Raw genomic sequence first — 14,108 nt, forward strand, 5'->3', positions numbered from 1 at the left:
AACGTGCACGTTAACTTTCCTCATGAAATGTGTGTGTGGGTCCGACAATAGCCTCCACGATGTCATCGCTCGTGGCCAGCGCACTCTTAAGCAGTTATGAGCAGCAGGCAGTGCAATATGTGTGAAATCTTTTATTTTTGTTATCACTATGGCCATTTGACTTATAGCAGTGTCCATTGTTTCCTGTACTATTGAGTTATTTGTGGCAGCTCGTCACAATATCAAAACTGACCGCCACAAATAGATTTTTCAAAAGGCTTATACTTTGTTGAATAAACATGAGCGCTTCACGTTTCAAATTTAAAATGATGAGCAGCGCTTATTTGATTACAGCCGTTACCGGGGAATCCACTATATCTCCAGCTCCCAAAGCGCCTCCTGCTGGCAGAGAATAAATTTGCACGTCTGTGGGAAACACTGGTGTCTGTCAGCAAACATAAACAAAAAGCATCCTTCAGAAATTTTTTGAGAAGGTGCTTAAGTTTTGAGCCATGTATTATTACTCAAAATTGGGCTACTACTACTATTACTATCTTGTACCCTGCACTAATCATTTGCTCAAACTCACTTTTATGAGATGAATGGGGGAAAAAAAGAAAATCGGCACCATATATTGGCTATCGGGTGCCCTGATTTCTAAATATCGGCATCGGCCAGTGAAAAACCCATATCGGTCGACCTCTATTTCAAACTGTGGGAGTGGGACAAGGTGGGGCGCACAAAATCACTTGGCTGCAGCTAAATTTCAATGACACACACTCACACAGTTCAGTCTGGGGCTGCACTATATAGCCTACCAACATTACGAATTGCAATATTCTTAGTGCGAATTATCATTTTTTATTTTTTTGCAATTAAGTCCGCGATTTAAAACATGCGTTGCATGTTTTGAAGCACGGGCGCGCACGACTTGTAATAACAGTGAGGGTCTCAGACTGACGTCATTATTAAAAGGCTCCATTGGTCCACATTATTAATGAGAAGAAACTTGCTCACTTCACTGCACTGTATTCTGCATGAGATTGCATACAGTGGAATATTCAAATGTTACGAAAACTTTCAGGTATCCGTTTCAGGTATGTTCATTCATTTATATTGTCTGTTTGAACTCGGCGCTGTTTTCGTTCCTTCATATGCATTTGGCTACCTACCAATAAGGAAACGGTCTGTAAAAAGCATTTCTCATGTACAGGTTGAGCGGGGCACAAACGCGGCGTTAATTGTAACACTACAAAATTTTAACATTTACACATAACTAAATTTCGTATTATTTCCTTGCCATATCATCTCTATATAGAGAAAAAATGTGCCAAAGTTCAAAAATCTTTTGAAGATTTTGCTGAACATTTATTTAACCATTGCAAAAATTAATTTCTGACTGAAGTAAATTTGTAATTTCGTATTTTAGTGTTTATTTAAAATGAGACACATCTGTTTATTATTTTTGCCCATTTCACAATTATTTTAATCTCTAAACTGTTTTAGATAGTTATGCTTTGCTTCTTATGCTTTGCTAAAAACGTGTTGGTTGTGCTCCGCTCTCGCCTACACACACGGAAGGATCATGAGAGCATTTTATGCACTGAACCCCGCGATGAGTTTAACAACACTCGCAGTACAGATTACAGTTCACCGGAGTGTGTTTAGAGTTTTTATGGGCATGTTTTTTCTTTGTAAACAAAGAAATTAAAACTTGACTATTAGTAGTGAAATTTTACAGTTGTACTATAAAATAAAATGGTTATTTTTCTTAAATACTTAATTTCTGTCATATTAAACTTTTAATTAAGATTAAGCTTTAAGTAATGTCAATTGTTTTTTTTATCTCAAATATTTTGGTGGGTTGTGAAATAGATTATACTTGTCTAGGTGGGTCGTGGAATGGAAAAGTTTGGGAATCCCTGTTCTAGATCATGTGAATCCTGTTTCTTCAAAGAATAAAAAGTTGTTGAGGGGGTGGATGTGTCCTAGTTTAAATTAAGTCATCTTGAGGCCCCTTTAGAAGTTTGCTCTGGCCCCCCGATTGAGAACCATTGTTTTAACATTCTGTTTAATTATATTTATTTACAGACTCTAGAGAATCAAGATTAATTTACAGATACAATGTCAAGAATATCAATTGCACAGGCTCATTTACATGCAATCTGCTGGCAATGATGTAATTTAGTATATGGTACAAGCAGATTGGCCTCTGCAGATTCTGCAGCCCATGAGATTGCTTGCTCAACATTTAAATAGTCTGGTTCAGTGTTTGCTGAAATCTGGTACTGCAGCGTCTATTTGAGTTCCTCTGAAACCCTCCTCCTCCCCCAGCACCACCTGTCTAGATCTGCTACTGAATTTATGTATGCATATTCATGCAGCAGCAGCAGTATATCTTACGTGCTTTCAGTAGCATGTCTGAGTATTTATTGGCAATGTCAAGTCCGTACTTGCTCTGCAGCAGCAGCGTTTAGCAGATCTAGTGCACCAAGACCAAATACATTAACATTGTCATATACATTACCATGTCTAGACTATTGAGTTGTCATGATTGATTGAGTCGGTCTTTGTTTTGCTTAATGCTTTTGTCTCTTTTGCAGAAAGATGAGGAGAAGCGTCTTCAGGAGGAGAAGAGAAGGGCGGCAGAAGAGAGGCAGCGGCTAGAGAAAGAGAGGAAGAACAGAGAGGTTAAGGAAGCAGAGTTTCGGGAAAAGAAAGCAAAAGAGAGGGCGTCACTGATAGATGAACAAAGGTCAGTAACATTTGAACAAATAAACATCTTGTGCATTTGAGTGTCCTTAAAGGTGGGGTAAGCGATTTCTGGTAGCCAATGTTGACATTTGAAATCACCAAAACAAACACGCCCCTACCCCAAAAGGGTCTCGCCCCTATTTTGATAACTCCGCCCCACACATACGTACGCAACCCAGGCAACAATAGTTCTGTGAAACAAAGCAAAACCAATGTTACACCGTGTCTACACCTCTTTCTGTCGCTCGGCTCGGCTAATGTCCGTCCTGTGCACTGACCTCTCTCTCCTCCACATCATGAGTAGACACGCCCCTTACTGCTGATTGGCTACAAGTTTGTTTTGCTATTCCGCCCGAATCTGTTTTCTAAAGCGTTTTTGAAGAATCGCTTACCCCACCTTTAAAGGGATAGTCCACCAAAAAATTAAAATTCTGTTGCTCCAAACCTGTATGAATTTCTTTGTTCTGTGGAAGACTTTTTGATTTTTGGAAACGAAATCTGAATTGCATTGACCTGAATCTGTTTGGTTACCATCATTTTTTTTAAATATCTTTTGTATTCAGCAGAATGACATGAGTAAATGATGACCGAATTTTCATTTTTGGATGGATTATCAATGAGATCACCAAAGGTCAAACTGTCATTTTTAAAATGAGATTTAAACCATGTTGCAATTTGATGTAAGGTCATCTGCCAACTGGATAGCGCATGCTGAGTGTTAATTTTAAACCTCATGTGTTTGTGTTATAGGAAGTACCAGCAGCAGCAGGAGGCAGAAAATCGGGGCCAGCAGAAACAGCAATGGGTGAGCGACTCACACACACGCGCGCACACACACACACCTGTGTGGTTATTTAAATCCACATATCACCGCTCTGGACATGTTCTGACATGTTCTGTTCCTGTAGAGAAGCCACAATATGTTTAAAGCATTCATACTAGCACAAAAACACACTGAACTATTTTTTTCTTTGTTGCAAACATGTGCATGCAAATTTAGTAAAATATCAAGAAAATTACGGGTCAAATCAAAGATATATTTAGGGAGCAGTTTAGAATTACTAACCCTTTGAAAACACTTTTAAACATTAAAATAAAATCTCATCCATTTTGCAGTTTATTGGGCTACAAATCACCCATTTAGACAGGAAGAGACTGTTTGATCAATTGTAAAGCATTTTAGTTTTTGGGATGTTAATGGCAGATAATCGTAATTCTGAGAACAAAGGAAAATGTATAGGTTTCTTACTCGCCTCAACTTATATTTTCAGATTACTCCATGCTTCTTGATCACTCTCACAAACAGTCTGGTGCACTTATAGCCACTTAAATAAATCTACATTGGCATAAACACAATAGCAAACCTGTATTGGTTGGCAAAATTCTACTATTGTATGTCATACTGGCCAATGCTAATGTGTGTACAGCGACAACAAATACTTCCCTTTTTCTAGCATAGCGTGGTTGTCCGTACCCACTGTTCTTTAGTTATCATCTTAACACTTCTATGGGCACATAGATAATCTTTAAACCACATTTCCAAAATAAACTCTTGACAGCCCAGCAAGATGCTGTGACACAAATAAGTGAAATGAAGACAGTCTGTGGTTTTGTATTTAGGCCATATGCACAGGGCACACTGCCACACATATACAGTTCACACAGGTCTCAGGGCCCGATCTGCAAAGGCCACAACTGATTTAATCCAATATCATGGTTGTGATTACCAATCTACCTTCATAGCATGCTCTGTGGCTTAGCATCTCAACAGGTTTTGATACACAGCCCTCATTTATGAGATTAACCTTGTGAACAGTAGTCAACATTTGAAGTGGATCAAAAAAGTTCATCAAAGTTGTCTTAAGACAAGAACACATTTTGGTTTTAGGACAACTTTGATGAAAGGTTTTGATCCACTTCAAATGTTGACTACTGTATAAGCAGCTGCCTTGTATACACTTTGTACTGTAAATGAACAATTTGAAACCTTTAGCATTGGCAGCAACTCTATGCATAACATTCCTTACAAAAATGAAAATTACCCCCTGGTTTACTTCTTTTAGATGAATAGAATCGGAGTTATATAAAAAAATGTCCTGGCTCTTCAAAGCTTTATAATTGCAGTGAATGGTGGTCAAGATTTTGAAGCCCAAAAAAGTGCATCCATCCGAATGTTTGAAGTATATTTATAGTCATTTTGCAGACATTTCAGCATTTCTCTCGTCTGCCATCTTGGGTGGATTTTTCCTCTGAGCTTTCACTTCTGCTCTAGAATTTGGCCAAAAGAAGACAGCATAAACAAATATGATACCTTCAAATGCAGCTAACTAGGTTTTGTAATAGAACGAAGTGTGTGAGAATCAAAGTGTGCTGATGTCCATCAGGAGGAGGAGGAGGAGGAGGAGAGGAAGCAGGCAGCACAGAAACCCTTTAAACGCGGAGAGTCGGTGGAAAAAGCCAACGTGAGTGAGAGGAAGCTTCAAACATCTCTTTTGGCCTTGGACAACAGGACTCTTTCATCTTTCTTATAACCTTCTAACTGTTTTCTTTATACAGTGTGGCTGTGTCCTCTGCTGCTGACTCAGTTTTTTTCTTTCTTTCTCTTCCCCTTCTCTCAACTTGCCTTACTTGGCAAACTGCTGTGGCTCAAATGAATGTCTGTTTTATCATTATGCCTCAATGCCTTGAACAGGCTTGTGCTTTTTTCCCCCCCTCTCTCTCTCTCTCTCTCTCTTTGAGAGAATTTGAGATTCAGCCTTTTTGTTTTGCTCTGTTTTTACTCTTTCGGTATAGCCACTTACTTTGTATCTCTAGCTCTTATATTCTGAAAAGAGTCCTTGTACTGCCATCAGGGTTATCAGTCATGATACTTGATGTAGCGATTGCTACTGTGTGTGTTGATTTGTAACAGGAAGCCACGGCTCTCGTCTCCCAGCGCTCCGTTAATCCCAGAGAAATGTTCAAACAGAGAGAGATGGGTATCAACCCTGCTAACACAGACAATACTCAGTCCAGTCCAAAACCAGGTACCGTTCATCTATACATACTCTGTGTCCCACACATACACACACCATACGAATCAAAACAGAAAAACAACAATATATATTCGTTATATTTAATATTTATACTATTTACTATTATATACTGTACTATTTTATAATAGTTTTATGTATATTTATATGAAGAGTTCATTTGGAAAAACAGATAACCCCGTTTTTAACCATTTTCAAAAATCATGTTTTTTTCATTGTGCATTCCAATTAATCTCAAACAAACTGCAGTTGGGTTATTTTGATTAGGTTAAAAAATAACCAAAAAATACAGTTAACTTACACACACCAAGAACGATAACTATAAAGATAACTATATTAGCGTCCACACCAGCGAACGATATCGTCTGTTTATTCTGAGCGCACGCGCGTCTGCCGCTTTAAATTCTCGAGCTCGTTACAGCAGGATGGATTCTGATTGGCTGTCAATGTTTTATATGCATATATAATTTAGTACAGTTTTGCCAGAAAAAGTTTTAGAAATTTTATCATATGTTAATGTAAAAAATCTTGTGTAATATAACTTGTTTGTTTGCTGTTTTTTATCGTATTTGTTATACTTGTATTTTTTAATTGTTTTTGCCATGAAAATAGCCTAAGATGCTGACATGGCATTAAATAAATATATACTGCTACTATACATTTATATAAATATACGTTATGTGGATTTATTAAAGTACATCAGTGTTTATTTATATAGTAACAATATATTAACAAACGTAATATATAGTAATATATATATATATATATATATATATTGGGCTCTGTAAGATTAAGTGTGTTATGCTCCCCAAAGCTGCATTTATTTGATCAGAAATATAGTAAAATGTTATTGAAATACATTGAAATATTATTACAAATTAAAAATGTTATTGAAATATTATATTATTACACTTTTAAATAGAATTAATTTATTATCATGCTGAATTTTCAGCAGCCATTACTTCACTGTCACTTTTGATCAAATTTAATGCATCCTTGCTGAATAAAATCATTAATTTCTTAAAAATAATTAAATAAATACAAATTTAAAAAATGACTGACCCCAAACTTTTGAACACTTTTTGAATAACAGCATATAAACAGTAGTGTATAAATCTCTACAAATATAAAAACTATAGAGTATACACATGAAAATGTAGATGATTTGCCAGTATAATTTAGTGGTTATAAATATCAAGGTTTATATCTCATCAGGATAATAAATAACCAATTAGCAGTATGCTGATGTCCTGGTGAGATCTCTACAAGCACAATTTACACTATAGGAAGTGTTTTATTTAAATGCCACATTATTTGCATGCTATATTTCGCTTCCCCTTTTGCTCTGTGGGTCACGTTTCATGTAGTGAATGTGTTCGAACACGTTTAAAGAAGGGCCTTGTCTGTGAATTAGAAGGTGTTTTCCTGTGCATGCAGTAACTAACTCCTGATTGTTCAATGTTTTGTGGTATTTCCCATTCTCCCGTTGTTCTCCGGGCATTTCAACCCTGTTCGTCCATCTGAAATTCGACACTGTCATTAAACAGCCTGCAGTTCTTCCGTCTAAAACCATGTTTGTGGTCTGTTCTGCTGTGTATAACTCCGTCAGCCATCTGTCAGCTTGGGTTTCTCTCTTTGTCATTCTCTGTTCTGTGTCTCAGGGCGGTTGAACAGCCCTTTTCTGTCCAAGCAGTCATGTGACCCAGAGCCATTTCGCTCTCCCGTGCGTCAGGCCTCACCTTTACAAGCCAGAGGTACACAAACACGCACCTTATCATTCCTTCCTTATCACACACTTGGAAAGGTCTGGTGTGTTGTCCATCTCCATGCTCACACACACTTTCACTCTCTACTTCTTTGTGTGGTGTTTTCATGCATCTCAACTAAGATCTAACCACTCACACGTTCCTCATGCTTGCTGTCAAATTCTGCTGTACACCTCAAAATAAACGGGATTTCCAGGATGCTGTTTGCTGTGTGTGTGTGTGTGTGTGTGTGTGTGTGTGAGTGAACACTGTGTTTGCTTTGTGCACTTAAAGGAGCAGTTCACCTAAAAATAAAAAAATCTGTGGAACGCAAAAGATGAATTTTTGAAAACTATCCAGGCCACTCTTTTCAATTTAATGCGGGACTGAGGAATTCAAGCTTCAAAAACACCATAAAAGGATCATAGGAATAGTTCATCCTTATGCGCTAAATTCACAGACTTCTGAAGTGTGAGGAACAGATTGTCAATATTAAGATTAAGATCACATTTCTAATCTCCAGTGAGCTGTTCATTTGTGTTTTGAATGAGTATATGTATATGTGAACAAACCATTCAGCTGAAAGAATCATTTGTTCATGACATGGGTATCGCTACTTTTCTCAGGTCATATGGACCATTGTTATGATGCTTTTATTGTGCATTTTTGTTATTTTGGTGCTTAAAAGCCCCAGTCTTCATTCAATAGCTGGAAGTTCCTTTAGAATTTCTCCTTTTGTGTTACACCGAAGAAAGAAAGTCATACAGGTTTGGGACGACATGAGGGTGAGTAAATGATCACAGAAATTTTTGGTGAACTGTCTCTTTAATGAATGAATCATCTCAAAATAAGGCCCGAGCGTTTTGATGCTACACTATTGTTCAAAAGTTTGGGATTAGATTAAGATTTTTCTCTTAAAAGTAAAGTCTCTTACGCTGATCAAGCCTGCATTTATCAAAAATACAATAAAAACAGTCATTCTAAAATTGTATTACAATTGAAAATGTTTTCTATATGAATTTAAAATAGCTGTTTTCTAATATATTTTTATGTAAAGCTGAATTTTCAGTCTTCAGCGTCACATGATCCTACAGAAATCATTCTAATATGCTGATTTGATGCTTAAGAAATATTACTATCATTATAATAGTTGAAAACAGTTGTGCCGCTTAGTGTTTGAGGAATTTATCAATGCTTTGATAAATAGAAAGGTTAAAAGAACAGCATTAATTTGAACATTTTTCATAACAATTTAAAAGTCTTTACTGTCACTTTTGATCAATTTAATGCATCTTTGATCAGTAAAAGTATTGATTTCTTTCAGGAAAAAAAACTGACCTAAAACTTTTGAACAATAATAATATATGCCACAGAACATTTCTGCATACTATCACATTTATACTGCAGTACTGTATATCTAGAAAATCATAGTCTACTTGGCTTTAAATGTAACTCATTCATTCTGATTTATAATAAATTGCTATTTTGATACTTTTTTAAATTGTTACTTTTAAATAATTTGAGTGCAATCACTGAGTGTTTATATGATAGTGTTTATATGATAGTTACTATCATATAAAATCACTCATAACATGATATATTTTGGTCATGCAGCTCTCAAACTCTGACTCTACCCACCTGCGGGTTGTCTGAATACAAATCTTGTTACCATGCATGTGTGTGTCCGTGTGTTTCCACGCATGTGTGTGTGTGTTTTAAGTAGAGCCCAGTTTTGAGGAGCAACCCAGATCTCAGTATGTGGAACCAGAGCCAGAACCCGAGCCAGAGTATGAAGGTGGGATTCACACACACACACACACACACACACACACATTATCATCACCTGTCATTTGTTTCTCTGTGTTGTTGTTTTATCCCATCTCACTGTCATATCATCATCATCATCAGTCAATCAACTGATTGTCAGCACCAGCTTGTGGAGAATGTGTGCTATTACAGGACCCATAGCAAATGATTTCTCTCCTCTTGTTTTCTTTCATGTTACAGATGTAGAAGCGGTCGCTGATAATTCTGAAATGCCTGTAGAGCAAAAGCAGCCACAATATGACGCAGTAGTGGAACAAGACGCCATCTATGAGGATCCAGCACAGGTACGACACTCACTACCAGAACTAACTAGTTCTGAATAATGACAGCAGTTAGCAGTCATCTCTAAAGAGCTTTTGATTGGGCAGTATTCTGTGCACTGCAGTTTGGGTCATTGTTATTGTTCGTCTGTTTTTCTAGAAGTGAAAGATTGCACATGTTAAATGTGTCAATTTTGAGGAACTCGTTTTGTCACTCTTTTAGCATATGCCAGAGGAGCACAAACTAATATACATGAACCAAAAGCCACAAACTTTTCATATCATGGGGTCTTTAAAGTTAAAGGCATCCATTTTTTAAATGTCACGCTGTCTTTCGGGGGATGTGAGGCGTGTTTGATTTAAATGTGCAGGTTCTTGAATGTTTTGTGAATGTTTGTCAGGTGGAGGAGCAGAACACGTATGAGACGACAGATGACCGCGGTGTCTGCGCCAGGGCTCTGTATGACTACCAAGCTGGTGTGTGTTGATTATACATGATAAACAATGCATTCTGAATATGCATAGAGATGCACATTCCTTTCGCACAAATCTCTTCTGCTTTGCCATCTGCATTTGTACTAATTCTGCTATTACTAAAATCATCATAGCATGAATTCTCAGTCATGCTTTTAAGAAAATCAAATCAAAATCAGATTTAGGCCAGTGTGTGTTTGTTTAAGCACTCAAAAAATGCATATTCCAGCTCTTTTTCGGATTTGGATGCTGCATTAACGTTATTGGTTAACATGTTTGCATCACATACAGTGGGTACGGAAAGTATTCAGACCCCGATCAAAATCAGATTTAGGCCAGTGTGTGTTTAAGCACTCAAAAAATGCATATTCCAGCTCTTTTTCGGATTTGGATGCTGCATTAACGTTATTGGTTAACATGTTTGCATCACATACGTAAACAAAATCAGTTTTGTATAAGTGAAGTGACATGCAGCCAAGTATGGTAACCCATACTTGGAATTTGTCCTTTACGTTCAAGTGCACACACACAGCAGCGAGTGAGTAGTGAACACACACCTGGAGCAGTGGGCAGCAATTTTTGCTGCTACTTCAATCATGGGTATTGAAGGTAGAAGAGAGTGCTGTTCATTCACTCCCCCACCTACATTTCCTGTCGGTAATGAGAATCGAACCCATGAACTTCAGGTTACATGTTTGACTCTCTACCATTAGACTACAACTGCCCCCAGAATTAATGTCTCAAAAATTCAAATTCTGAGAGTTTATTGCAAGACTGCAGGTTTTTCTTAACTAATCGCTGCAAATCTGGTTTGTTCAGCTCATTTATTTGAATTTTTTGTATGAGAATTATTGTAAATATAAATAGTTTTCTAGTCAGAAATTGGACATGAATGGCCTCTCAAGTCGTATTTTAAAAACTGGGACTTTGAGATCATTTTGAAATGAAATGAAACCCCAAAATTAAAATTACCCCATGATTTGCTCACCCTCAAGTCATCCCAGGTGTATATGACTTTCTTCTTTCAGACCAATACAATTGGAGTTATATTGAAAAATGTCCTGGTTCTTCCGAGATTTATAATGGCAGTGAATGGCTGTTGAGAACTGGATCGCCACTCTCTAGTGAACGCGCGTACGACAGTTAGCGGAAGTTAGAGATTACAGTTTATGAAGTTTTAAATATGGATGTTATTCTTACACAAATGCATCAGTTTGCTTCTGAAAGCCTTTATTAACCCTGTGGAGCACTTTTTATGATGAATTTATGCACTTTTTTTGGACTACAAAATCTCAACACCTATTCACTGCCATTATAAAGCTCATTTTTAATACACCTCCGACTGGATTCGTCTGAAAGAAGAAAGTCATCTACACCTAGGATGGCTTGAGGGTAAGCAAATCATGGGGTCATTTTCATTTTAATTACACCCTTTAAAGTGATAGTTCACACAAAAACGTAAATTCTGTCATTAATTACTCGCCCTCATGTCGTTCCAAACCTGTAAATCCTTCATTCATCTTCAAAACACAAATGAAGATATTTTTGATCAAATCCGAGAGCTTTCTGACCCTCCATAGACAGCAAGGGTACTACCACGATCAAGGTCCAGAAACGTAGCAAGGACATCGTTAAAATAATCCATGTGACATCAGGGGTTCAACCGTAGAACCTCAGCTCTCAGATTCCATCAAAAATATCTTAAATTGCGTTCTGAAGATGAACGAAGGTCTTACGGGTTTGGAACGACACGAGGGTGAGTAATTAATGACAGAATTTTCATTTTTGGGTGAACTAACCCTTTAAGGCTGCCTAACATCTGCATTGCTTTCTCATGTCATACACATGTAAATTATATTTTGGTGCAAATTGTGTATATTGAAAATTAGATAGCGCAGTGAATGTTTATATAGTTATCAATGAATGTTTATATAGTTATCAATGAATGGGACGCTACATTTTATTCAAAACCTGTTGGATATTGACTAAATATCTTTTGGCTGAACTAATGAATGAGCTGACCTCCATGATTCCTATTCTTTCTGACAACAAAGCACTTGAATGTTACATACTCATAATTACAGCTTCAGAAGTGGGGAAGTAGGACATTTCCGATAACACATTGAAGGCAGCATTAAGTCCTGTTTTTTACACTTTTTGTACATGTAAACTCTGGTATGCACACAGTCTGCATAGCACAAATGCGATCATCAGCATAATATACACCTACTGTAAGCACACAACCTGATTTTTCTAATTCCGCTAAGCTTTTAGTGTCAAAACAGAAGTAGACTTTGGCCTTTAGACGGCTTTTTATGTCATTTTCCTCATTTAATCTGTGATCTGATCTGCTTTCCGTGTGTCTTCTCAGCTGATGACACCGAGATCTCGTTTGACCCAGATGCCATCATCGCCGGCATCGAGATGATTGATGAAGGCTGGTGGCGAGGATACGGACCGGATGGCCATTTCGGCATGTTCCCGGCAAATTACGTGGAACTTATCTAATGCAGCTCAACATCTCCCCCTCCCTCATGAGAATCAGACTCAATTAATTTGCCCCGCGTAGATTTAAATCTCTGGTATATTTGATTGAAAAGACTAAAACTAAAATCACGGACCAAAAGAGTGATGATCATGTGACCTGGGGGTGTTTCAACTCTAATACTTCATACTGTATTGATGGTTTTCTGTTTCATTTCAAGCTATAATTTTATAAAACAATTGATTTTGAGTATACCTAAAATTGCTGTTCGTGCAGGAATCCTGGGAAACTTCATGGTTGGATAAGCGCTGTGGTGACATTCCTGTGACATGCAAATATCCTTTTGAGACTGAACCTTTTCTTAGTGTTTTGGAAGACATTCCAGTGCTAGTCATTACATTGGTGCAGATGTTTGTAGTAGTCGGTCCTGTTTTGCCTTTGGTTTTTGCCTTCTTTTCTCCACAAGACCGAGTGTGACTGCCTTGCTTTCTTGAGGAACATTTGCTGCAGTGATGTTTGCCGAGGTCAGACTGAAATCGATCGACGAGACGAGTTTATTTGCTGTGTTCTATACGGCCCGTGTTTAAAATCCAGAAAGCAGCTTCAGTCGCTGAATATTACGGTTCTTGATATTAGGCTTGCAGTGAGAATAGTGGCAAGTTACTTTGAGGCCGCAGCTTTTCCCGTCTGCTCAGAACTGTGGAGAATATTAATACTGTGATTTTTAGGTTTCAGGGAGCCATCATTCTCTCATCATCTTGCCTTTGGGTCACAGGCGGGATCTGGATTGCGTTTAGATGCCGAGGCTCAAAGAGAAAGGTCACGTCAGGTTTATTTAGACCCTTGCATTTTTACCAGTCATCCACTTTACTGTCAGTGCTGTGCCAATATGAGAGTGAGGGGAGAAGTGTTTTTGAGGAAATGTTTGAGGTTTCATTTTTAACAAGCCCGTGTGGGAAAACATCAAACATCTCCGAGTCATTCAGCAGTGCTGTAGTTCCTCTCAAGAGTCTGGACAACGTTGTAACTCAAATTAAAAGAATAAAGAATTTTAAGACTGAACGAAAGTTGTTGCTTGGTGTTATTTCATATTCTTCCTATGCAAATTTTAACTTGATATGAGGCCATTCTAGACAGTGTTTTCAGATACACTTCAGTTCAAAAGCGTGGGATTTTCGAAAGAAATTAATACTTTTATTTAGCAAGGCCGCTTTAAATTGGTCAAAAGTGACAGTAAGCATATTTATAAAGTTAGAAATTATTCCAATTTCAAATGCTGATCTATTGAACTTTTCGTTCATCAAAGAATCCTGGAAAAATTCTTAAAATATTATAAGCCGCACAACTGTTTTCAAGATTGGTAATAATGAGAAATGTTTCTTGAGCAGCATATTAGCATGATTTCTGAAGGATCATGTGACACTGAAGACTGAAATAACCATGCAGAATATTCAACTTTGCATCAGGAATAAATTACATTCTAAAATATTCAAATAGAAAGTACTTATTTTAAATGGTAATGATATTTCACTATATTAGTTTTTTTTTTTTT

General features: G+C 37.3%; 1 protein-coding gene across 10 annotated transcripts in view; it reads left to right on the forward strand.

Annotated features, from left to right (window-relative positions):
• Positions 1 to 13,362, forward strand: part of LOC107747794 (drebrin-like protein B) — a 26,300-nt gene extending 12,938 nt beyond the window's left edge. Inside the window, exons 7-15 of one of the 10 annotated variants that reach the window (XM_016562383.1) lie at positions 2,583 to 2,734; positions 3,484 to 3,539; positions 5,116 to 5,195; positions 5,645 to 5,759; positions 7,427 to 7,519; positions 9,234 to 9,305; positions 9,518 to 9,621; positions 9,999 to 10,074; positions 12,443 to 13,362. In XM_016562383.1, the coding sequence (XP_016417869.1) occupies positions 2,583 to 2,734; positions 3,484 to 3,539; positions 5,116 to 5,195; positions 5,645 to 5,759; positions 7,427 to 7,519; positions 9,234 to 9,305; positions 9,518 to 9,621; positions 9,999 to 10,074; positions 12,443 to 12,579 (885 nt within the window). In that variant the 3' untranslated portion in view covers positions 12,580 to 13,362. Of the gene's footprint in view, positions 1 to 2,582; positions 2,735 to 3,483; positions 3,540 to 5,115; positions 5,196 to 5,644; positions 5,760 to 7,426; positions 7,520 to 9,230; positions 9,306 to 9,517; positions 9,622 to 9,998; positions 10,075 to 12,442 lie in introns of all 10 variants that reach the window. The other 9 variants (XM_016562384.1, XM_016562385.1, XM_016562386.1 and 6 more) reach the window with 9 other exon arrangements.
• The last annotated feature ends 746 nt before the right edge of the window (positions 13,363 to 14,108 follow it).

The sequence above is a fragment of the Sinocyclocheilus rhinocerous genome, unplaced genomic scaffold, assembly GCF_001515625.1.
Source record: "Sinocyclocheilus rhinocerous isolate Xijiao unplaced genomic scaffold, SAMN03320098_v1.1 scaffold2214, whole genome shotgun sequence".
Taxonomy (NCBI): domain Eukaryota; kingdom Metazoa; phylum Chordata; class Actinopteri; order Cypriniformes; family Cyprinidae; genus Sinocyclocheilus; species Sinocyclocheilus rhinocerous.